Source organism: Primulina huaijiensis, chromosome 4, assembly GCF_012295235.1.
Source record: "Primulina huaijiensis isolate GDHJ02 chromosome 4, ASM1229523v2, whole genome shotgun sequence".
NCBI lineage: Eukaryota > Viridiplantae > Streptophyta > Magnoliopsida > Lamiales > Gesneriaceae > Primulina > Primulina huaijiensis.
Window position 1 is genome coordinate 19,653,842 of NC_133309.1, and position 27,230 is coordinate 19,681,071.

At 35.1% G+C, this 27,230-nt stretch overlaps 1 protein-coding gene across 3 annotated transcripts; it reads right to left on the minus strand.

Annotated features, from left to right (window-relative positions):
- Window positions 1-6,377: 6,377 nt before the first annotated feature.
- Window positions 6,378-13,189, minus strand: LOC140975350 (uncharacterized). Of its 3 annotated transcripts, XM_073439014.1 has the most exons (11): window positions 13,040-13,189; window positions 12,835-12,897; window positions 12,635-12,711; window positions 11,559-12,278; window positions 11,077-11,454; window positions 10,892-10,956; window positions 10,422-10,496; window positions 8,099-8,195; window positions 7,910-7,984; window positions 7,682-7,786; window positions 6,378-6,820 (listed from the first exon to the last, which is right to left on the minus strand). In XM_073439014.1, the coding sequence occupies exons 1-11, from the start codon at window positions 13,173-13,175 to the stop codon at window positions 6,788-6,790; spliced, it is 1,824 nt and encodes a 607-aa protein (XP_073295115.1). In that variant the 5' UTR covers window positions 13,176-13,189; the 3' UTR covers window positions 6,378-6,787. The 3 variants fall into 3 exon arrangements, with proteins under 3 accessions (XP_073295115.1, XP_073295116.1, XP_073295117.1); XM_073439015.1 differs by lacking the exons at window positions 12,635-12,711; window positions 13,040-13,189 and having other exon boundaries at window positions 6,380-6,820; window positions 12,835-12,984; XM_073439016.1 differs by lacking the exons at window positions 12,635-12,711; window positions 12,835-12,897; window positions 13,040-13,189 and adding an exon at window positions 12,507-12,626 and having other exon boundaries at window positions 6,380-6,820.
- Between the last annotated feature and the right edge of the window lie 14,041 nt (window positions 13,190-27,230).

Below are 27,230 nucleotides of genomic sequence, written 5' to 3' on the forward strand. Positions count from 1 at the left end.
TTGGTTGTATGTGGACAACATGTTGGTAGCAGACCCCAACAAAGATCATGCCCAAGAATTGAAGGCAAAATTAGTTTTGAAATTTGATATGAAGGACTTGAGACCAGCAAAAAAGGTTCTAGGGATGCAAGTTCACTGAGACAGAAGTAACATAAAGATTGGGGTTTCCCAGAACAATTATTTGAAGAAAGTCTTGTAACACTTCAATATGTAAGATAGTTGAAGGATCTTGTGATGGGCACCTATCAGGTGCTTCAAACACAATATTCTCAATGAGCTGCAATAGCTTGTGTTCTAAGAATATATACACCGATGAATTAAATCAAGTTTGGTTTAAAACCAAGCGGAAAATACTTGAAGTAATCATTCGTTAAGAAAACCGATCAGTTGAAAACTTTTAGCTTGTGTAAACTGATCAACTGAAATACGAGAATCAGTTCTAGCTTGTATCAGTTCAGTTATGGAGAGAACTAAACTGATCAAATCAGTTTAAAACAAATTTAAACAGTTAATACACATATGTTTATGGATGTTCGGAGACTTCAACTGCTCCTACGTCACCCCTTCTACCACCTCGGGTAGGTTCCACTATAAGACTTAGATTTATACAAACCCTTGTACAAATCTTACTCAGCTTAGGACTTATCCTACTGCCTAACAGAACTTCTAGTTTAGACTGAAGGCAGCACATTCCAGCCAATATTCGTTTAACGTCTGTGTGTCAAAGACTACATACATAAGTTTTACGTCTTTGTGCAAGGTTGTATTTGAGTGGTGGTGTGTGCGCGTGTGTGAGAACTGATATCTGAAAACAACACTAAGGTGTTCTCACACACTAAGAGATAAGCTTCTAATCTAAGCTGATAACTCGTTGAAGTGTTCTTTCTGGGCTGATTGCTTCTTGCAAGCTGATATGTAATATGTGTGCCCTTTCTTCTATCTTTTTTAGACACTTGTGTTGTTTTTTTTTTTGGGTCTTCATTGATCTTTATCTTCTATTTATAGGCGTGAAGCTAGATCGTACAGTGAGATTCAATAATTGTATCCGTTCCTTGAATTGTGTTTTGTATTTTATTGATTATAGAAAGTTTTGTCTTTAAGCTCTGATGCAACGTTCATTATTGTACTATTGATAGTACAATGCTTTTGTACCTTTCTGCTCAGCTAGATTCTATTAGATAAGCTTGTCGTGATCTGCAAACTGATTGATTCCTAACTGATGCTCTGAACTGGTCAGTTGAACTGGTCTTGAACTGGTATGGTGAAATCAGTTGACTCGTCAGCTGAACTGATTTCACTGATTTAGTTGAACTTGTCAGTTGAGCTCTTCATCAGCTGGCGGGGCTTCTGAAGATTTTTTTTTTGAACCGCCTATCAACTGAACAATCAGTTGAATTGTTCTTGATACATCAGTTGGACTGGTTCAGTTTGATCAGTCAGTTGGCACTTTCAATTTGCTTTTCTATAGCTTCAGTTTTAGCTCGATAACTGATTACTTCGAATCCTGATCAGTTCCAGTTTCTGCGCACTTAGGTAAATTCATTAGAAACAAAATAACAAGTTTTGTTAACATCAAAATCAAGATTGCGAACATGAAATGTTAAAACAATAGTAATCCAATCTCGACCCCTCTTCTTGCTAACTTCAAGTTATCCTCCAAGATGTGTCCTAGTAGTGAAACAGAGAGGATGGAGATGTTTCGAGTACCATATACATCAGCAGCGGGAAGTTTGATGTTCATTATGAACTATACAAGATTAGACATTGCACAAGAAATGGGAGCAGTTAGTCGGTACATGTCGAATCCTGGACGAGAGCATTGGAGTACAATTAAGAGGATCCTTTGATACATTAAGGGTTCTTCAAATGCTTATGTTTTGGAGGTTCTAATTTTACACTCAGGGGCTATGTCGGTTCAGATTATGCAGGTGATCCTGATAAGAGAAAATCTATTACTGGTTATGTGTTTACACTTGCAGAGGGAGAAGTAAGCTAGGTTTCAAAACTGCAAACAGTTATGGCGTTATCTACAATAGAAGCTAAATATATTGTAGCTACTCAAACTTACTAGGGGGCAATACAGATTAAAATATTATTGGAGGAGATTGGACACAAACAATAGAAGGTTTATTTCTGTTGTGACAGTTAGAATGCCTTGCATATCGCAAGAAATCCAACCTTTCATTCCAAGACTAAACACATTTCAGTTCAATTTCACTTTGTTCGAGAAGTAATAGAGGAAGAAAGTGTGGATATGCAAAAGATTCATACAAAGGATAACTTACCTGATGTTCTAACTAAGCCAATAAACATTGAAAAGTTTGAGTGGTGTAAATCCTCAAGTGGCCTAGTAGAAATGTAAGTATCAAGGAATGACATGATGGAAGTGTACAGATGTGTTTGATTCTCAATCAAATCTAAAAACTGAGAGAAAGTGAGACATCAATGATGTGGTAGAGACAAACATTAATCGTAGTAGGTGTTGGTTGTCATGTGCAACAGAAATTTCAGTGATTGTGTGACTTTGTTGACAAATGAATATGGAAGGAAACTACAAATACGTGGTTTCACACGAGTGAAGATAAAACGTCTACTACTCGTTTTTTTTAAAAAACACTAGAAATTTTATTTTCCCTTTCAAACCTCGGCCCAAACTATACATATATATATATAAACATATTTTAAAATAATTTGCACCATTTAAAAATAAACCAACCAAATGTTATTTGAAAATCCAAAAGAAAGTAATTCGAAGCATAAAATCGTAAAGCGTAAACCAATCTAAATTAACATTACTTTAAAATAAACTTAACTCTAACATCCTTTTAAAAACCTCTCAAAACCATCATAAGTCATAAAAATCAAAAATCTTTAAGTAATCATAAATCATAAACTTATTTTATTTGCGGAAAAATAGCGCCGGTCCTCTGGTTGTGTGCACCTTCAGTCCAGCAAGATCAACCATCAAGTCCTCCATTAACATCAACATCATGCTCACCTGCATCGATCACACCTAATGAGTCTATTGACTCAGCAAACCTTAACTATGATAACGAATAATACATATACAATCACATGCAACAGTGAAAATAATTTTACTTAAAATAGCTTTTCATGAACATGCATAAACTTAAACATTTTTCCTTTCATCGTATACCATTTCCTTTTCATTATATACATTTTCCTTTTCATCATATACTTATATGTTTTCCTTTTATTGAATTTAGATCGTTAATTGTGACTTTCGTTTCATCTGAAGGTCGATGGATCTATTTATATGTAACCACAGTACTTGGCAGCGGGGACGTCAGCGACACTCTCACCCGTCAACTGAGCCTTGGCCTTACATATCATCATAGCATTTTGATGAAAATACGATCGTCGGGCTCCCTCTGGGGCCTTCTCCCATAAACGGGCTCTCTCTGCGGCCTTTTCCCTCACGATATCCCCAATCATATCATCGTATTAGTCACAATCAATTCGCCTCCTTCAACTTTTCATATATGCATCACTTATAAAAATTCATGTATATATATAAATCATTTTTCTTTTAAACCAAGCATGTAACATGTCTTTTAGCATTAACGTTTCGTCATAAGATTTCATAAACATTTAAAATACACATTTTAACATATATTACAGCATTCAGGGTTTTGACTCGTATTGATTCGAAACTTAACCAAACTTGAACCAAAGCATAATATCGCCTAACTAAACCATATTCAACCCAATTAGGACCCTTGATCAAGCCTATTAAGCTACTGAAAAATTCTGCCCTATGTTGTTCAAACCCTAGCCCAATCCATCCTCAAATCCTTCGAACCTAGACCCTAAACGAGTGGACCAGACCCTGACCAACCCTCTTAGGACCTAGACCAAACCTTTTAGGAACCTACTGAACCAGCCTCTACAGCCCATACAAGGCCATCCCCCAAACCAGTAATCTTCAAGCCATGTGCACCTCCTCCTCATGCGCGGTTCCTCCCTAGCCTTCACTTCAGTCCTCATGCGATCAGCCTAGGACCTGGACTAGCATCTCTTAGGACCCTTGAATGTGCCTCTAACAGCAGCTCGTGGCTGCATGCACCTAGTAAGCAAGCCGCCCCCCCCCTCCCCCCCTCCTCGCCCCGGCCGAACCATAACTTATGCATAACCAACATTTTTGGTTCGAGCCATCAGCCCTTCACACCTAGCATAGTGCAGCGCCTCTTGAACCACCCTACAATCCCTTTAGGTCTCCTAGACACACCCTATCAGCAACTAGTAGCCGTGACCCTCGAAGACTCCTAGTCGAAGAGTCCTAGCCCTTAAGGAGTCTATTTTCGTTCTTATTCCTTCCCTATCTTGTCCAGTCCTTAAACACACACTTAAGTGCCCTTAAACATATGGAAAAACATCCTTTCCCATAACTCTATGATGGCAGCCCCTTTATGCAATAATATCATAGGTTTTTGGACCACAAAAACTTGAGTTATTGACATGTCATGGCATAAAAACGAAAATAAATACAAGATAGACATATTTTTCATGCAAACATGCTTCGAACATATAATATGGTGTGATGGATGAGAAAAAAGAGATCAAGAAATTCCTTTGCGTTTATTAAGCACGAAAAACGGTTTGCGATGCGAGGAACGTTGGCGAAGATGGACCCTTGCTGAAATTCTTCACAAAAATGAGGCTTTCCTCTTCAAAATCTCATGTGGTGTGTGTGGTGGGTGTTGATGGAAGAGTCCTAATGTTTGGAGGGGTTGGGCTTGTGTTTTGGTGGAAATAAAAGACTTGGAAGCCTAGTTTATTTTATATAAAACTCTTGGTATAAGCTTGGGCCTATTAAACTTGTATAATAAGCTCATTAAGCCCATTAATAAATATTTAAAATAATTTGTTAAGAAAAGTTTGTGATAATATTAGCCAAGTTCTCGAAAAGTTCATATTTTCGTCGAAAATCCAAATACGACTTGACGTATAAAATCACCTCAAAACACCTCATTTTTGAAAATATCTAATAAAATTCACCACACATTAAATAATTGAAAATATTTATTTAATAAAAATAGTTTCGCTTATATGGTCTCAAGTCTCAAGTCTCCGTTCCTCGATCGCGTCTCGAATAACCTTTTAAAACACAGTTTTATACATTCTAAAATAAAACTAAATTTTTAAACATATAAACATACCTACCATAATCAATTCATGCCATTAAAACAATTTAATTAAAATCGATAACTTGCATCAATGTGGTTCACGTGAACCTTCAAATTTTCGGGACGTTACAAAAGAGCTCTATAAATAGAGATCCCTTATCTCATACCAAAATCATCTCATTCTCAATTCTTATATCTCATCTCATAGAATTTTAATGTTTAGGTCTATAATATTTGTGAGGTGTTTGTTGTTCTGTATTAAGAGAGTAAAGAAAACACAGTGAATGATGGTACACCATAAAATATTATAGTGAATTTTTTTCATCTTGCCCATGATTTTTACTCTTATAATTTTTAGAGATTTTCTACATAAATCTAGATGTCTAATTATATACTTTATTTTCATTTTATTATCTAAAAATACCCCGCACCTAATTCCAACAACACTCAATTTTCAATCTTTTCCTCCATCTCATCTTACTTAGGTATGTGGACGAAGAACCATCAAGCACTTAAGTCAGAACTTGTATTTGGACGAAGAACCGTCAGCTTACAACCGTCAAGCACTTAAGTTGGAAATTAAATTCACATTCTCAATCTTATCTCATTCTTGATGTTTAAGTATACTTTACAAATATAAAAATGCCCGTTATTATTAAAGAGTAGGTCTTTTGTGAGGCGATATCACGAATCTTTATCTGTGAGACGGGTCAACCCTATAGATATTCACAATAAAAATTAATACTCTTAACATAAAAAGTAATACTTTTTCATAGATGATCCAAATAAGAGATTCGTCTCACAAAATAAAACCCGTGAGACCATCTCACACAAGTTTTTGCAATTATTAAAATGCTCGTTCCCATGTTCAGGCGAATAGGCATTCCCTTCATCTACCTTGAGATTTACTTATTCGCATCTCTCCATATTATTAATTTTGATCAGAAAAACCTTGATTACATTTGGATTTTATTGACTTAATTTGTGTTGATTTTCCTATAATATAATTCCATAGTTTCAAACGAACGATTTCAGACAATAACTTCCCATTCATTTAATTTTTATTTGAATAAAATTAGGTAGTATTTTCCATGATTGAAAAAATGACTATATACTTCTTCTCTACAATTTTGCAAAATTTTGTTAAAAAAATCCATAATCACTTTTTTTAAACATTTACAAAAACTACTGCAAAACTTTATAAAGAAAAAATCCATAATTACTTTTTTATTATTTTTTTTAAACATTTGCAAACACTACCTAAATATACCTTGACATAGATTACATTTCTCTGGAATGTTTAGATAATCAACTCACAAGACCCATAATTAGAATTAAATTTTTCTCCCACTCCCTTTTTTCTACATAACCTTGTAACCATTTGAAAGGGCTGTCTGATTATCCTTGCGACATAACCACACACGAATCCTTCCGACGCAGATAGAAGACGAGAGTTTGTACCGCCTACGCGCGATACACGCCGAAAAGCTCAACCAATCTCTCTCCTCTCTGCAGCAATACGGATATGTACATAAAATACATGCTCTTTCTGTCTCTAACAATGCTTGATGCTTGAGGCTGATAGGCGATATTTCGTTGCGAATGATGCAGTTTCACCTATTTGATGATGCAGCAGCAGGTCAACGATGAACCGTCTTATTTCCAGCACTATCCTGCAAAATCATAGCATAGTAATAGGTTGAGCATGAGAAATTTAGATGCATCTCCACTCGAAAATCATAATGTAAATAACGCAATATTTGAATAGCCGACAAATGCACACTCACAAAACAAATACATATATATTAAAAAAAAGAACTAGAAAAACATAGAGACACAAATAATCAGAGCACTTTTGGAAGCTGAGAACGGTCCCGTGCCTTTTTGAATAAAACAGCACCAATGGATCAGAATACAATTTATATACATCATTTCAAAACATTGATCTTTTCATAGTTTCTTTTCTTATAATTATTTTCAACAAAAATAAGTCACTTCACCTAATAGCCAACATTGATACGATTTAGTCAGAATAGGATCTTTAAGACTTTTAACAGCATAGAATGCTGTCAAAAAACAACCATTTATCATGTAGGATATGGAATCCACTTTTGTGATCTGATGGATGCTTCTATCGAATCCCATAGGACGTATCCGAGCTCATCATCCAGGAAATATCCGACTTGGTGGTGACAATTTTTAGCACTATCCCATTCGTTATGACGTATGTTTTTCATATTTCGTTTGAAGGATACTATGGCAAATGCAAACTCTAATGACAAATCCGAGAGATAATTTTTTAGTCAGAAAGTCAAAATTGTATGCTTTTTGTGGGTTTCACAGGCCAACCAAACATTAAATAACAAGTGATTATTTCTCTCTCACACCCTAAGATCACGCCTTCACAGGATAACATTGATCACATTCATTTCTCTCTCACACCCTAAGATCAAGCCTTCACAAGATAACAGCGATCACATTCTAGACGAAAAAAATTAGCTCTCATGGATGTTGATGTCGAGGGAGGAACATACCTTTTCTGGGTGATCTTTTCCTTGACGTCTATAAAAAGATGGCAGAGGATTGGCCTTAAAGTTGTGAGATTGTTGCAACTTTCTAATCTCAGGTGTCTTTTCGTCCTGGATCAAATGTGTCTTGTTGAGTCATAGTTGATGTGTAAACGGGGTGCCATCAACTGTTAAAGGGCCTAATATATTGAAATGGAGTCTTCTTCTCAATCTTTTCATGTAAATAAAGCATACCTTTGATTTTGCACTAAGTTGTGCATTTTCTACCTCTCTGGCAATTGATTTTGCCTCCAAATTCCTCAGAAACTGCTTCAAGATCAACATCAGTGACACAAATGAAGCAATTCAGTAACAAGATTCATCAATCAAAGCACCAAATCAACATGTACAGATGCTAAAGAAGGATAGGTTTGGTAGAAATACCTCTTTCCGTTTCTCATCTTTTTCGTCACCTTTCAAGCCAACAGACGGAGAGACAATTATGGTATTCTTTTTGTCCAGTCCAGAACTTTTATGTGATCTGTGGTAGACTTAGGACAGTCAATTCAAGGATAAGATCCTAGTATGGAAATTTTTTACATATCCTAGATAATTATAAAGTTTACCGAAATATATTTGAAAATTAGTAAAAGGTTAAGTTAGTTCGGTTGTAAGTTCCTTTCCTCCTCATTTTAATAATCATTTAACTAAATGTTTTCAAAAGATGGGACATTTGGAAAAGAAAGATGCGTACACATTCCACTAATTTCTGAAGAACGAGAAGGAAGTTCTGCTCCAAGAACGGATTGAAACATCTTTCAAGCAAATATAACAAGGAACAAATCTATATCCACTCACCGATGCAAATAGTATATAAATCAAATATCTACAAGCCATTGTTTAAAGGGGTACGATTGGCTAAGACTCGGTTGTAATAAACAGTCTTTATTTTAATATAATTAAATTTCATGGTTTTTTTTTACTATCTGTATACACATGCTAAAAACATAGATAAAAACCTTGATTATATTTTAATATAAATGAATCGTACTTTGATCTTGAAACTCATTTATAAACACTGTATATTCTAAATTTGTTCCTAGTCGATTCAGCCGCCTAAAAACAAGGATAAAAACCGCTTGAGCTTGAGACTAGCACATGTGATGTTGTGTTCCGTGTTTCGTGGTATGAGCATAGAGATGCAGATGGGTAATCATATGATGATTGTACCGAACAATCCTTCATCGGACTTTCCAAGTGGTTATCATTCATCAAGAGGAAAAGTCTGTAGTTATGATTGTACATCATTAGTGCTTAAGATCCGAGACAACACTTAGGCTCTACATACTAGGATTGTGCTTTGACTAGTTTACCGAGTCCGCGAGGGTCACAAGGTGGCGAGATTGGGTGCAATTACGACATGTATAGGATAAAAGGAGCCAGTGCACACCTTGGGGTGTGGATATCATATGTGATCTAACGAAAAAGTAGTACATTAAATCTCTAACCAGAGTGTAAAATGTACATTAAGGACAAGAGTTCTCTAGTTGTGCATACGGTGACACTATGAATATTTCATGAATGTATCACATAGCTATCCAATCTAATATGCAACCCTCGATCAACCAATGGTTGCAGATTCGATCGGAATATATGAGATGAAGGGACCGTACTGTACGTTTATCATAACCAATTGGTTCTTGCAGGCACTATTAGTGATACCTAGGAATCATGGGGTGATGATACTAGATGCTCTTACCATGATTCAATATGTTTAATCGGAAAAATGACTTCTGACATTCTCATGATCAAATGTTGGTGCATAGAATGGGGCAAATTAAGGTAAACCCGAATAAAAGACAATGTCCTAAACCACAAAAAGTTGTGAACCCACGGCTAGCTGTATTCCTGAACTATTGAGGGTCACATAGTTGAGACAATAAATTCAAAGAGTTGAATTTATATAAAATTACGAGACAGTAAATTCAAGGAGTTGAATTTATGATAATTAAATTTAAAGATAATAAATTCAAAGAGATGAATTTATGGAAAATTGAGAGTTTAAAAATATTAAACTCAAAGGTTGAGTTTATAAAAGATTATATTAAATGTAATGTTAGTATGTATAATAGACTTGTAGAAGTACAAGTTCAACAAGCTAATCAATTAAAGTTCTTAATGGACTTTGAAATATTAATTAATTAAACTAGTTGGACTAGTCAAATTAATTATCTAAACCCATTATTGTTTTGTTTAATTAAAGAGCCTTAAATCTATAATTAAGGAAACTAGGTTAAGGACTCATGTTTTAAAAAGGACCACAAAAACCCTAGCCTCCATAACAAGTTTTTCGAAAATCTCTCTAAAAAACCTGTCAAGCTTTCAGCCACTCTAAGCAAATTAGGGTTTGAGACGTCAACTTGTTCTTCGATCTCAACGTTAGATTTCTTCTAAATTTTCTAGTACAATTTAGAGGAGGAACAAAAATTCTAGTCGTGGACTTGATTGGAGATTGAAGAAAAGTTTCATGAAGATTGTTCGTAGGGAATACTACAAGAGATATCTTCGTCAATCTCGAAATAGTCGGTGCCAAGTGATTTATTCATTCAAGGTATATTCATAAACGCCCTATGAATGATTATTATTGTTCAAACCATACAAGTGTCCAAAGACGTTATTTGAATCTCAAAATAAAAATTTTAAAATTTTTGCAGCGTTTTGGACACGAGAAAACAAATTTCCAGCAGTAACATATAAGAAATCTTACCCCAAGAGCAAAGGCTTTGATTGCTGATCCGGCTGTTTCCTTAGATTCACCATCTTTCCTGCAGCAATTCTCAGTCTACAGTTGAAATGATAAATCAATTCCACATACAAAGCCAAAAGCAGTGAAACAACGGGAAAGGAAAACAAATTGGTTCTGTTGTTACTGGCCAATATTACTGTTCAAAAACAGCAAGTGCTTCAGTAATTAACATTTGGAATACTTTTTTTTTCTAAAAATGGATTTTTCGGAATACTTTCACGGGAATCTTCATATTGCAAGAAGAACAGCTCAATACACAGAAAAATTGTACTTGAACCAGATTTCCAACTCAAAACAAAAATTCAATAGGCCAACAAGGAATGTCCATTGCAGGTGCTTTCGTTGAATAAATTGAAAGGATATTAGAAGATAGAAGAAAAAGAGGAAATTTTTAGCCAGCAGATAGATGAAAAACGGAGAAAATTGATTACCCTTTATTATCCTTTTTAGGAGTTAGAGAAGGGGAGATCTTCATCTCAGATGCTGTTGATGAAACCTGGCCAAATACATTATTGAAAAATCAAGTTTACACACATACCACGGTAAAAACAAAACACAAAGACATAAATACATCACTCACTGACGGAAAGTAGCAATCCAATAAAATCATACAAACCTGCTTTAATGTACTAGATTTTTCATCGGTGGGATATCCATTTATTTGACACTGGAAACTCTTAAAAGCTCGCCTAACAATATCCTTATCCCCCATTTTCTCCATTATCAGAGACTTCCTAGTCATTCCGAAAGGAGTTGAAGATTTTGCAGGACCCAAGCTAAGAGACATGTACAGGGATGTTGGAGCAGCTCTCTTGCTTTCTACCACCATTGATCGGTTCAACTTCTTCTTTCCGGACAGGGAGGCAGAGGTGGGTGTGGAAATTAAAGATGGCTTCAAATATTTAGGAGTAGAAGCCTGTGATTGCTTGGCAGCAGGTGATACAACTTTAATTTTTGTACCAGTCAAATTTCTCTCCTTTCTATTTTGGGTTACCTATCCACCAGAAACAATTATATAAAAAACCAGATCAATTTAGTTGTTGACGCTAATAACATGGTTACTCATACAAGAACGTGCAGGCAGTAGAAATATCTTACCTTTTGATTTATATTTCCTGCATTGATCTTGGAACTTCGTTTCCTTGGTTCGGTTACTTGTTCTACTATATTCTTGCTTTCAGGTGGATGTTCTGCGTGTTCAGGATCCTTTAGAGGAGTCTCTTCCTCAGCTGCTACAGCTTCTTCTCTGTTCAACCAGTGGTCAGCTATGAGAACATTCAACTCTTTCTTAGCTTCCTCATCCATGGGGTTTAGATCCTCCACAGCACTAGAAGCTTCCTCCTTTTCCTCTTCCAAAGTTGCCATATCCGTGAAGCCATTACTGCAGGCTGCTCCCTGCTCAACCACTAGAGTTGATATATCTTCATCTTTTGCCTCATCGGCTATAGCTTCGTGTGCAAATACACCATTTGATTTCTCGCCATTGCATGATTCAAAGTTAGCATGCATCCCAGATGAACTCTCATTATGATTATTGATTGTTGGCTCATCTTGACTAGAAGCAACAGGAGGTTCCATTGGGTTATCTTGCTCAAATTGCTCGGATTTTTGAGTAGCAATCTTCTTGTAGTGCGCTTCAAAGTATGCTTTCTTCTGGGCTACAGATCCAGGAGTTGATAAACTTCCAGCTTCATCCAAATACTTATTTGGAGAAAATGTTGACCACTTCTCCCAAGAAAGTGCATCATTCTCAAACCTACCAAATGAAACTGACACTTCAAGTCTAGAATCAGATTTCATCGGCTCATCCATCTGCTCCTATAAATAAAGATCTTTATCTCAGTCAACAGTAAATGGACCTCAAGAATTAAAACTCCCAACAACACAAGGGCAGGCAAGGGACTCTTCAATTATGTATGATTCACCTAGACTCCACAACAAACACAGAAAGGATCGAACCGTAACGAAATGGACCACCATTAATAATTCAATTTCAATATACAACAAATTATATCCATTATCAGGGATGATTAATCAGAAAGCTACCTCGGTTGAAGCAAGAATGGGTACAACATCGTTTCAAAGAACTAAAAAAAGAGGTCACATTCAAGACAAGTAGAAGACAATGAATAAGCAGCCAGTTGAAAACAACACCCATCTGCTGTGTTTCTTACCGCCACTAAGTACCCACAAGATTGCAACTTTTTTACAGTTGCACATAGCTGGACGCCACAAGTTCTAAAGTAAATCCCTATCATAATAACCACAATCATCGGCACACAAAAAGTGCAACAAAAATCTAAAAGAAAGTACAAAAATTTGCACTTAATAAACAGATCGGGAACTAAAAAAAGTAATCCCTTTTGCGCCTTACCTTTTACACTGAAAACCCACTTTCTAAAATGAGAAAAACTTGATCCTTTGCAATCTTTTATGCCTGCAAAGAATATTCAGCACCATATTTAACGGGTTAAGCGGAGAAAAACTTCAAGCGAATGCCTCTGTTAACCAAATAATAAATATTTAATCTATAAATTAAGCACCGAATCGATTAATAGAAGGGAAATGCAGTTTTTTACTCGAAGAATCCTGATGATTACAGAGTAGATAGAGATGGATTCGTAGGCCCACTGGAAGGGAGAGTGAAGTACAATGCAGTGAAGAAACGAAGCATGGAAATGGCATGGCACGTGCCAGATCTCGTAGTTCAATCATGGAGGGAGAATGGGGCACGTTTGGGCCCTATAAATATAAATGAGTAATTATGGTTGATTATTGAAATTTTAAATATGTAAGAATACTTTAGTTAAATAATAATAACACACTAAAAAGTTATATAAATTGTTAATGAGTTATGAGTAAGATCTTGTGAGACGGTCTCACGAATCTTTATCTGTGAGATGGGTCAACTTTACCGATATTCACAATAAAAAATAATACTTTTAGCATAAAAAGTAATATTTTTTCATAGATGACCCAAATAAGATATCCGTCTCACAAAATACGACTCTTGAGACCGTCTAACACAAATGTTTGTTATGAGTTATATAGTTCATCAGCCTAGGAATATCCAAAAGTTAGGACAATATGTCATTCTCAAGATCAATTGTAACAAATATCACCATCCAATCAAAAAAAAATTATATAAATTTTAAGATTAAAATAATTCTCTAATAAATGAGCAGGTCTCCTGTAAAACATATCGATATAATCAAAACCTGAATTGAAAAATAATATTTTTAATATAAAAAATTTAATAATTTTTATGGTATCATAAAAGTTTTTGGATTTTATTTGGTAAATCTATTACTTAGTCAAGAGAAAGAACTTTTAAATCCTTTATCCTAAAATTTTTGAGTCACTTTCACTTTTATATATAGATGATCGATTTGATCTATTGCACAATATGAAAATTTCTCGTTCCAATCTATCATATGAATAAAGTTTTATCCAAACATAAATTCCATTAATGTAACGGTGTGAAGCGACAATGTAAGACACTAATTTAGCTAATTTGCAATGCATCTTTTCCACATTTATGATAGTTGTGTACCTTTGGCCTAACAAAACAATGGCTTTCAGTGTAAACATCTTTGGTCATCACTTCTGATCTTCAAATATTAACTTTAATACATAATATTTTTGTATATATATATATATATATATATATATATATATCAAGTGTGGTGAAGATGGTAGTTTGAACTTTGAACCGACTTAAATAAGTTTTGTTAGACTCTATCATAGAAGTATAATGACATTATGTAATGAGTTGAATTCAACCTATCATGATATTATGGTGACAACATTTACCAGAAATATTTTTCATTTGAGATTAAACGTGAGCTCTTTCATGATTGGATCAATAATAATCACTGGATTTGCAACAAGAACCATACATTCTATACCAGCATATTATCTAATGTAGTTGTACGGCCCATGGATCTATCTTTTTTGGGTTCTGCAATCACAGTCCTCATAATAGCCTATGGAACCCTACTCACAGGACTCCCAACTCCTAGCAGTGGAGTATGTGCCTCTCCAAATATCGAACTCAAGACTTCTGTCCAGACCATAAGTACTTGGATTAAAGAGACATGGTATCCGCTTTTTATCGTAAGGCTCATGGGCCTACCCCTATTGGGTCCTGCAATCACAGTTTCATGATAGTCTATGGAGTCTACTTACAGAACTCCCCACTCCTAGCATTGTAGTACGTGCCTCTCTAAGTTTCAAACCCAAGACTTCCGTCCATATCATAAGTACTTGGATTAAAGAGACCTGATACATGGGTTATCATTAAAACTGTTATTGTAAGACCAAAAAACGATAGACTCATGAGCCTTATAGTTATATTCAATATGTCATATGTATTTTTTCATATCCTTCCGCATGTCGAACCGCATGAAAAATACAATTGCCTCCCTGTAAGCTGTGGGATATAGAGAAGAGGGGGGGGGGGGGGGGTCCTTTAGAGGTTCCTACTGCTGAAGTAACAAATAAACCAATAGGCCCACTATAGAATCAAACGTACATTTTTGTGTTGTTTAGGAAAAGCTTTAGCAGAATAGGTGTAGTCATGAATTGTCAAATCGTCTATCTACGGTCACATTTTTTTAGGAAAAGTTATAGATGATTAGTGTAGTCATGAATTGTCAACTTGTCTATCTACGGTCACATTTTTTGAGGTTCAGTCTATGCTATTATTGATGTATCATCTCAAGAGTATAACTTCCGATGTAACATAAAATCATCTATTTTTTAATAAGCCTTTTCTTTGTCACATTACATTAAATTTAACATTTTTCCCAATTGACTACCCATTATGTTAATATATATAAATATTTTTCTTTAACTCACAAATTTCGTCATCTCACATGAAGTACGGTATGGGGACTGAAACCTTTGTCAACAAAGAAATTATTTGGGTTGATCACAGGTTCAAATGATAAATCCCCACCCCATGTCATCATATATAAAAAAATTCACAACTTTCAAAACAAATCATACCAAATTTAAAACTTCTGTCCAAAACTTTGATATATAAAAAATGCTAGTTGACAGTATCTAAAATCTCAAGAGCTTTCCACACACATTGGCAATGAAAAAAGAAGATCGGCACTGGACTTTGTCCAGAGGTGATTCAATGGAGGACTCATGGGAAATATCGCCCTCCATAAAATATATATCAAATTTATCAAAAGATCGATAAAGGCCGTAGTATTCTGTCTTAAAAATATCACGGGGGCACTAACAATGATCTGGGCGGTGTCAGCTTGCTTGTACTCATCCAGATTCGCCCTGTCCAAGTTTCTTGCAGAAGTTCTGTGTAATCCGGATGGTGTCCTGATCATCTTTATGTTGGATATATATTAGGTTGTGTGTGTTAATGGGTTTTCCTTGTGTGTGAATTGAAATTAAGGGATGGTGAGTTTGTCTCACATAGGAAAAATAAAGTGGTATAAGTGAGCTTATATATTGTGTTATACTTTATGAAAGTGCGAGAATATCCGGCGTAGGAGGTGCATATCATGGGTCCGATTTGAACTGAAAAAGGCTTGACTTGTGTGAAAATGTACGAGCGCGACCTGGATGCATCGAATGTCAGATCGATCAAGGCAAAAATCGCCTAGCATAGTGTATGCCATTTTTTGAAGAGACCTTTCACATGCCTTTGAGACATTTCATATGGTCTGACTGTTGGTGCTTCGGTTGTCCTATTGATGACAAATCATCCACAGAACTCGAAGATTTCATCTTCAGTCTCGAAAGAGACCTTTCACATACCCTTGAGACCTTTCACATGGTCGGACTGTTGATGTTCCATCTGCCTAGCTGTTGGTGCTTTGGTTGTCCTATTGATGGCAAATCATCCACAGAATTCGAAGATTTCATTTCAGTCTCAATCAAACTGCAAACCGACTGTTTCTTGGATTCCACATCCCTCAAAGAAAATTTTAACCGCGCCAAGTCTTCCCACTTCTTTGCTTCCCCATATACATTTGACAACATAACATATTTTTCAAGTTTCGTTCTCCAAATGATACCATCTGGTTTGATAGCCATCTTTTGCAGAAACTCCACAGCCTGCTCCAAGACGCCAGCACGCGCCAAGAGATCAACCATGCATCCATAATGTTCAAGTTCAAGTATGATTAATATTCATTGATCATTGATTGAAAATAATTTAATCCATATCATACTAATCCCATGTGAGAAACAAGCACAAAATATGCCTATGAAAGTAATTCCATCTGGTTTTTCTCCACAATATCATCGAAAAGGCTCAACCCATCAGCTTCGTGACTGTGCACAGCTAAACAATTAATTTTCGTGTTCCATGACACTAAATCTTTCTTAATCATGCCCCCAAACACGTCAAGTGCACTTCTCACCAACCCACATTTTTCATAAATTTAGATTAAACCATTGCATGCATAAATATTCGTTTTGTACCAGTTGTTCTCGGCATATATATGCACTCATTTGCCAAAATCAAGAGCTCCTAATCTCTCAAAATCATTTAATGTTGGAGTGTCATTTTTCGCACCCAAGATGCAGCGAAAGTTTAAAAATTGTAATTTCAACATTCGAAACTTTCTTCATGTGTTGTATGAATTAAAACATCTATGCATATTTCACGCTGTCTCCGAACTATTTCGGATTTTAAGTGGATATAATCTTTCTTGTAAATCTATTTGAATGGATCTCCCTCCTTTTGATCATCTAATTGGGTCCACAATCAAATATTGGATTCCTCTCATAGACTGCACTAGAAACCGTACATCAAACTATAGTTATCAAATTCAAATCCTTGAACTTAACTATCTCTACGGGAACACGAGATTCAATACTTGTGTGATCCTCAATGGTTTAGGGATACAACTATCCATGAGTTCAATATTTTTTCTGATTCAGAATAACATTTATTCTTATTCGAGTTTACCTTGACTACCCTTATTCTTTTCATCAACCAATTGATAAAGAATGTCAGAACACAAGTCTAATTGCACCCATCAGATCATAGTAAGAGTGTCTAGTAGCATAGGTATCACTGATAGTGCCTGCAAGAACCTTAAGTTACGATTAGCATATTGTACAGTCCTTTCAATTCATATATCCTAGTTGAATCTGCAACCATTGGTATATCGTGAGTTGCAAATGAATCAGATAATGATGTGATGTATCTTTGAGTGATAACAGTCACATGATATGTGCAACTAGGAAAAAACATTTCTCTAAAGCATATGTCTTGCTCTGACCAGAGATTCTTTGCACTATTAACTCATAAGATCATATAAGATATCTTCATTCATAGGAAAATGGTGAATCCCCAACTACAGTGCATTTGCTCCTCCATATTTTGAAACTACACTCAACCTCACCACATGATGAACCTTAATGGAGTCTGTAAACAAATCAAAGTGCATACTAGTACGTATAGCCTCTACGTTGTCCTAGATCAAATGACTAATTGTGTACAACCATAACCGCGGACTATTCCACTCGATAAATGATAACCACTTGGATAGTCTGAGATAGAGTTTGAAACGTCCACTACTCGTTTTGCTTTAAAAGTACTAAATTTTTTTTAAAAACCCTTAATATTTCGGCCGAACCCTTACACAAATATATAAAATATTTTGACACCATTTTTAAAATAAATCAACCAACTAATATTGAAAATCAATGGAAATAGTTTAAACATAAAACTATCCAACGTTTTACCAAACTTAAAAAGTAATAATTTGAAAAGTATAGCTCATATTATCAACCTCTCAAAAACCACCCAAAAGCATAAATAAAAAGTCGTAAAATCTTTAACATAAATCATAAACGTAAATCATAAGTGCGTAATAATAGAAGCGCTGGTCTTCGGGTTATGTGCACCGTCAGTCCAGCAAAGTCAACCATCAAGACCCCCATCAAACTCACCTGCATCAATCACACCTAGTGAATATAAAGATCCAACACACCATAATATTGATAACAATATAATACATATACAGATCACATACAACAGTGAAAAATACTTATACATAAAATAACATTTTCATAATCATGCATAAACTTAAACATAACATTTTTGTGTAAACATATTCATATCCATAATAACATATTCATATTTATAATTGTGTTTGTTGATTTTAGATCGTTGATTGTGACTCGTATTCGTATTGGGCGATGAATCTATCTACATATAACCACAGTACTGTGCGGCGGGGACATCAGCGACACTCTCACCCGTCAACTGAGCATTTGCCTACGTATTAACATATCATCGTATTAGTCACAATCCCTTCACATCCTTCAACGTTTCGTATTTCCATCACTTGAAAAAAACATGCATAATAATATCGTTTTTCTTTTAAACCAAGCATGCAATATATATTTTAAATGTCCATATTAATTCATAAAAATCCATAAATATTTAAAATAGACATTTCAACATATAAAACAGCATTCAGAGCACCGCCATGACGTTTACTAATTTTTGAGTGTAAAATTACCGTTTTACCCCTAGCAGTAAAAATCCTCGAATTTGACTTTTTCTCAATTCCATTGACTCTAACATGTCCTAAATAATTATTTGAGCTTAAAATAATTTTCTCATAATTTTATTTAGCTTAAATACTATACTTTTTAATTAATCGTTAATTATTCAATTTTAATGCGTTTTAATCCCGAATTAATTCAAACTTTAATATAAAAATCCCAAATTAAAAATCTAGACTTTTAATAATTATTTGGCCCTCGTGAACCATGACTCGACCCCCGTAAGTCGTGTTTCGAATTATTTTCAAAAAGAAAACCCTAAGCCCTCAACCCAAGCCCCTTCGAGCCACATTCACGTTTTTCTCGAGCCAAGCTCGAGTCGGCCTGAGCCAACATCGAGCCAGCCCTCCCTTGGACCCTACTGGACCCTAAGCACCCAAATAACCTGACCCTAGCCCCAAAACCGAACCACAAACCAGCACACAGCCCTGGCCGAGGACTCCCTTAGACATAGGACTCTACAATTGCGCCTAGGACCTAGCCAACCGAGCCAGCCCCTGACCCTGACCCTTAAGCACCCTCTTAGGACCTTAACCAATCACGCCTAGGACTCTTTCCCTAACCTATCACGGACCTTAGCTAGCCCTGGTCCCAGCCGAGCCCGAGCCTAGCTATCAATTCCCAAAAACCGAGCCCTCAAGATACTCATACACATGATCAGTTCCAGCTTTTGTTCTTCGCGTTTGTGCAGCGTTTTGGTTGTGTTCTAGGACTCTATATTTCATGTAAGGCACCCTTGATCATATCCTAATCATGGCAGCCCCTTAACAACATGTTAAACATAATTTTGGATCAAGTTCATGCCTCAAAAATTCACATGTAATACAAAAACGAAATTGTTTCATGATGCACTTGCTTTTCATGCAAAAACTCAATTAAATAAATACTATAGTGTGATAGATGAGTGAAGAAAAGAATATGGTGTGCCTTTGCGTATTTAAGGTACGAATAAACGTTGACGATTGAAGAACGATGACACGAAGACGATGGGTTGAAAACCTCAAGAATAATCGATACTTTTCCCTTCAAAACCCTTGAAGAATTTTCGAAACTCTTCCTTGTTCTTGATAGTGTGTGCCGTGTGATTTTAGTGAGAAAGTGTTTGTGTGTGCTAAGAGAGTGGGGCGTGGGGTTGGGTAGGTTATGGGGTAGGTTTGGTATATTATATAGTTAATTAAAACACTAATCAAGTTTAGGCCCATTAGAAGAGTTAATTAGACCCATTAGTGTTTAATTAAAATATTTTGTTTAAAAAAGTTTGTGAATTTGTTAGCCGGGTTGCCAAAACGTTCGTATTTTTGTTGAAAATCCAACACCGCTAAAATTTACGTCCCGGTGTATAAAATCACCTCAAAACCCCTTATTTTCGAAAATAAGAAAAAACATCAATCATATTTTAAATAATTAAAAACAACTATTTAATAAAAACATTTTCTATTTTTCAGCCATCGGTCTCCGTTCTTCGATCGCAACTCGAATAACCCTTAACAATACATTTTAATGCATGTAAGTAGAAAAACTTACTAAAACATCATATAAACATGTCACATAATCAATCTAGCAATTAAATCATTTAATTAACCATTTTCCATATTTCCTAGATTTGCATGCAATTGGATTATGTCGTCTAAATTTTGGACCTTACAGGGTTGTTCAGTGCATCATCTATATGAATGGACACCTTCATGCCCTTGCCAATGAAACATGAAGTTTACATAACAGATGTTAGTCCCAAGCTCAAGTGATCTTTATCATTATTTTAGGCGGCTGATTCAACTAGGAACTTGTTTATAATATACAGTATATTTCCTGATTAGTTTCATGATATTACGTTATGAGACAGAACTCATGGTACTTTTAATATATTCAAAGGCTTTATCTATACAGCTCGCTGAGAACCTACTCTAACAATCTCCTATATCCCTATTGCAAACTACCCATAGATTTTAGACATGTTGCTTCATGAATTTTATCAAACAATAGTCCTTGAACGGGCTTCGTCAGTGGATCATAAATGTTATTTGCAGAGGCGACTCTCTCTACTGATATATCTCTTCTTCCCACAATCTCCCGGATTATGTGAAACTTGCTCAGTATATATTTGGATCGGTGATGAGACCTCAGTTCCTTTGCTTGCACAACAACACCGGTGTTGTCGCAGTATATCGGGACTGGATCAAATGTTTGAGAAATGACACCCAAATTTTGAACAAAATTTCTCATTCAAACCCACCCCCTTTTTTACCGCAGCCGATGCATCTATGTATTCGGCCTCAATGGTATCTTTCTTGGAATTCTTCTAAGAGATAGCACCACCATTGACCTTGAATACAAATCTAGATGTTGATTTCGACTCATCCACATCTGATTGGAATCTAGAATCAATATAGCCTTATAATTTTAATTCATCATGCTCGTAAACCTCAGTTCTATAAGGTTGAGTAGATATCATACCATACATTATACTGCCTATAGCATATGCATATGGAATGCTGCTCATGGTTTCTATCTCTTCATCAATCTTAGGGCACATATACTTAGATAGAGTTAGACCATGAAACATTGGGAAATATCCTTTGTTGGACTCCTCCATAGTGAATCTTCTCAGTATGGTATCAATATAAGTAGATTGGGTGAGCCCTAGCATCCTCTTCAATCTATCTGTATAGATCTGTATTCCTAATACGTAAGATGCTTCACCCATATCTTTCATGGAGAATTTACTAGCTAACCATATTTTAATTGATTGCAACATCGCTACCTAATTCTCAATGAGTAGTATGTCATCAACATAAAGTACTAGGAATGTTACTGCACTCCCACTAACCTTCTTATATACACAAGGTTTCTCAGGGTTCTTGACAAAATCGAACTCTTTGATAGCGTTGCAAATTCTGGGTTTCCAGATCATTGATGCCTATTTGAATCCATAGATAGATATATAAAGTTTGCATACTTTATGCTCACTTCTTACTGATGTAAATCATTCATGTTGAGACATGTAAATCTCTTCCTTAATCTCACCATTGAGGAACGATGTCTTCACATCCATTTGCAATATTTCATAGTCATATCATATTGTTATGGCTAGCAATATCCTGATGGACTTGAATATTGAGACTTGAGAAAATGTTTCCTCATAGTAAATATCTTGTCTTTGAGTATCTTTTTGCTACCAATCTTGCTTTGAAGATCATTACCTTACCATCTGTCCCAAGTTTCCTTTTATATATCTATTTGCTTCTTATGAGAAAAATGCCCTCAGGTAGATCTACTAAGGACCATACTTGGATTGAATACATGATGTCTATCTCAGACTGGATGGCTTCAAAGCCATTTAGATAAATTAGCATCAGACAATGCTTCTTTGAATTTTCTTGGATCACATCCCGGAATACTCTCTTCTTGGCATTCCTGAAGAAGCAGGCTCATCCTCTTAGGCGGCCTTCAGGCCTTTTTAGATCTCCTAGGAGGTTGTGTTTCTTCAACTGGCTGTTGGGGTATGGGTACTATTTAAGAAGTGGGTGGTTCTCGAATCTATTCGAGTTTTATCATCCCGTCTTTTATATCCAATAGAAATTACTTATCTAAGAATGTGACATTCCTAGAAACAAACACTTATATGTTTCATTGGGATCATAGAAATAATATCTAACAGAATTCTTTGGATATCCCACGAAGTAGCACAAATTGGCTCTGCTATCCAATTTGCCTCTTAATGTCTGCTTCACATAAGCAAGGCATCCCCATATTCTTAAGAAAGAACATTTGGGTGGCTTTCCCATCCATATCTCATAAGAAATTTTATCAGCTGTCTTTATATGGACTTGGTTCAACAACTTTACCTCGATTTCAAGAGAAAGTTCCCAAAGGGATGGTAACAATTCAGTGAATTCCATCACAAATCGAACAATATCCATCAATGTTCAATTACGAAGTTTTGACACACCATTCAGCTGGGGTGTGGCAGGGGGAGTCCACTATGAGAGAATCTTATTCTCTTTAAGGCAGTCTTAAAAATTAGTACTTAAGTATTCTCCACTTCGATCACATTGAAGATTTTTAATATTCTTTCCTAATTGTTTTTCTAGTTCAGCTCTAAATTATATGAACCTTTTGAAGGATTCAGACTTGTATTTCAATAAATACACATACTCGTACATTGAGTGGTCATCAGTAAAGGCAATGAAATAGGATTGACCATATTTCTTGCTAACACTTAGCGGCCACATACATCTGTATGGATCAAATCTAATAGATCATGTCTACGTTCTAATTTCCTAGAAAAGTGGCTTTGGTCATTTTACTTTCAGACATGAATCGCATGTGTAAAAAAATTTAATTTCTGACATGTCAAACATGATCCCTCCCACTAGATTTTGCATCATTCTTTGGAAAAATATGTCCTAGCCTAGCGTGTCACAAGTGTGCTTAATTTAGACTATATTTTTTCTTTTGGTTTATTGTTGATATCGTCTTTACTTGGACATTGTTTGATGTAATATCTTTTATTTTTAAGTTATAAAGATCGTTTATTAATTCGCATGTTTCAATTAAACATTCATTCATATAAATATTTCAAAAATATTTAGCAAATAAACAAGAAATCTATCTTTATCAAGCATAGAAATGAATATAATGTTTTTAACCGAATCTGAAACATATAAAACATCTCTAAAAAAAAACAACTTAAAGTTGTTGTTTAATATTAAATAAATGTAACATATGGTCTTTTCAACAACTCTTACTACATTGCTCATTTTCAGGAATGTCACATCTTCCCTTAGCTTTCTACTTTTTTTCATCGGCTGCAAATCATTTCATATATGAGATCCACATCCAGTACTAATACCTAAGAAGTCGAATTAATTGAAATATTTACTTCAATATAAAACATACTCTTGTCAGAACTCTTATGTGCTAGATATTCTTTGCAATTGTGATTCCAATGTCCATGCTTCTTGCATAGGAAGCAAACATCTTCAACTTTATCGTGCTTTGTGGGCCCTTTAGAAGTGTTTGGAGCTTATTTTTTACTCGGTTTGTTTTTTTTTGAAGGAGTAGAACGTTTTTTCCCCTTCTCTTTTGGGCCTTTCTTTGTCCTTAACGAAGAGTCCACGAGAAAAAAAATGTTTTTCTTCTTTGATGGTGGCTTCATAGCTTGTAAGCATATTGACCAACTTTCAACGCTGACCTCCAACTTGTTTATATTGAAGTTAACCACAAACCCATCAAACGACAGCAAAACCGATAGCAGTAGAATGTCTGTAGGCAGTTCGTTAGAAATAATAAGGTCCATGCCACTTGCCTCTCGATGAGCCCATTCATTTTCACAACATGTTCGTGGACCGAGGTCCCTTCTCACAGACGTGATGTTATGAGTTCTTTGACAATAGTATGCCTTAGTGAAAATGTTTGTTCACCATACAACTCTTGTATGTGTCTGTAAATGCTAGGTGTCTGTAAATGTCAGCATCATTCATAGCTTTCTCAAACCGCCTCTACAACTCGTTTGATATAGAAGCCAGCATATAACTCTTTGCTTGTTGATCATGGTCCCACTATTTATCAAGTTTGGCCAATTGCTCAGCAGGGGCATTGGCAGCAGTCTCTTTTGGAGCAGCTTTCTTGAACACATATGTTATTTTCTCGTAGTTTGAGACGATTTTTAAATTTCTCGGTCAGCCTTGGTAATTAGGTCCGGTAAGGGAAGCGCTATCTGGTGAACCTTCTTAAGGAATAGATCAGATCGACACGTGCCCCGATGAACTCGGGCTCTCAGCTTCGCCCGAACAGTGCAATAGTATTTAGGAGATTAAGGGCCATGTCCTCATTATCACACTATGATCATCTGCCCGATCACCTCAGTACAAGTGTCATTCCCGAGTCCACAATTATGGGATACCATACTTCGGAATCATAAGCCTGTCATTCAGTACATGTAAAGATTTAATTACAGGATTGTAAATAATTAAATAATTAATTGAATTTAACATATTTCAATATAGTAGAGTTTGATAATGTTGTGTGTATTAGTCATTTATTTGAAGTTAATATCACCTTGATCTTTGAATCCATCGTTTTTTATTGCAATTGTTTTATTTAATAGTTTAGATTAATAATTCATATATCCTCATTTTTTTTATTTTTTCTAGCTAAAGTTAAGTGTTAAAAATTCTAATAATTAAATATATAGTATTTGTGAGATCGATACTTGGACCAATAATACATTTACTATAACCTCACCTAATCCGTTTGCTAGATTTATTCTTAAACGAAATCGTCGGTAACACACCTCAAATATCTTTGGCAATTATATGTTTAAGTTTTTTTTAGTAATTCTTGCTCTGAAATTTTGCTCTACTTGAGTTTTGTCATCCAATTCGCTTACTGTTGTTTATTTTGAAAGATTGAAGTTATGATGTCATTCTAGAAATTAACTTTCCGATTTGCGTTGCTCGAGAAAATAAACCAAGATCGTGCATTTTCAGTGTGGCTTCGGTTCTCTTGTTGGTTTTTAGATACTTGTCTTGGCACTAAGAATTTTATTTTACCTTTTCTTATCTCTTCTCAGTCTTGACTAAGCTAGAATTTTGTTCGTACTCACTTGATCTGATCAATTTGAGGGGGAGATTTCGGAGATGTACGATGGTCAAAATGATGGTGAACTTACCCAAGATGTTGATGTTGTTTTATGGATGTTTCTTTATTTGTTAGCAAAAACTTGTGTGAGACGGTCTCACATGTCGTATTTTGTGAGACAAATCTCTTATTTGGGTCATCTATGAAAAAATATTACTTTTTATGCTAAGGGTATTACTTTTTATTGTGATTATTGGTAGGGTTGACCCGTCTCACGGATAAATATTCGTGAGACCGTCTCACAAGAGACCTATGAGACGGTCTCACGAATATTTATCCGTGAGATGGGTCAACCCTATCAATATTCACAATAAAAAGTAATACTCTTAGCATAAAAAGTAATATTTTTTCATGGATGACCCAAATAAGAGATCCGTCTCACAAAATACGACCCGTGAGATCGTCTCACACAAGTTTTTGCCTGTTTGTTTTGACACAAAAGAGGAGTAAATATAATGCAGTCTATTTGATAGTGCTCAAAACAAGCGAAATGTGAAGATTGTTAATCGTTATTTTGAATTGACTTGTTTTGATATTTGGGCTATGAATATTATATGTTTTGATCTTTTTGGATTGTGAATTTTTATATGCTATGGTATTTTATAAGGTTTTGATTTAAATTTGCTATTATCTTGTGGTTAATTTTGGTAAAAAGATGTCTTAATGTGAGGTTTTTATTTCCATATCTTTAGATTATATAATGTTTAACTTAATTACCATATCTCGTTTTTTAGGAAATAAAATGTGTTTGATTAGATAAACTGATGAATAGGCATTGAAAAGGTGTATAAGTTCGTGATGTAAATTTTCTGAAGTCTATATGTGATAATAATGAGATGCATGTGTGATTCGTTTAACTTTCGAGGAGATTACGTGTAGATACAAGTATAGGTAATGCCTATAGTATTATGAGAAGGTATCAGTTGATTGGATGTAACTTTGAAAAGAAAACACAAATAGTTTATTCTATGTCACGACAATTGCTACGACAAAGTTCTTGCAGAACCACCGTATTCATTTTGAGCTTTAGTTTTTCAATTGACAGTAGTGCACACATATTCAGAGTTTCGTACTTCATTCTTCGGGAAGAAGGTGAAGTTCAAGGAAGAGATCTATCCACAATATTGAAGGAAGTTCGATTGTATCAGAGTTGAAGAAAAGTGATGCTCGTCAAACGAAATATGTTAAACGTGTTCATCATCAAGACGTTATTAGAAAAAAAAGAGTTATTTTGATTAAGTCATTGTATTATTTTAACATTTTATTTGTTCAGTAAATTTGCTTGATATTTGAGCATGATCTCACAAACATAGGTCTTTTGATCGAAATACGTTAAAATCCTAATGTATCAGTGTTCTTTATTTTATTGTAATAACCATTTATAAAAAAACAAGTCAGTGATACTGCAAAATAATACATTTTCATAATGAATAAATGATAGCATGTTATATGTTGAAATTAATTTTAAGTAGAAATATAATGAATACAAGTTGGTAAAATAACTAAAAAATTACAAATTAGTAAACTAAGACGGTAAATTGATCGACAACGTCATATGATAAAGAAAAAATA

Coding starts and splice junctions, on each gene's coding strand:
- LOC140975350 (XM_073439014.1), bottom strand. CDS start 13,175: ATGATTGAACTACGAGATCTGGCACGTGCCATGCCATTTCCATGCTTC. Junction 8,196..10,421: donor TCAAAGCCTTTGCTCTTGGG/GTAAGATTTCTT, acceptor AGTCTACCACAG/ATCACATAAAAGTTCTGGAC. Junction 7,985..8,098: donor AAGATGAGAAACGGAAAGAG/GTATTTCTACCA, acceptor TTGATCTTGAAG/CAGTTTCTGAGGAATTTGGA.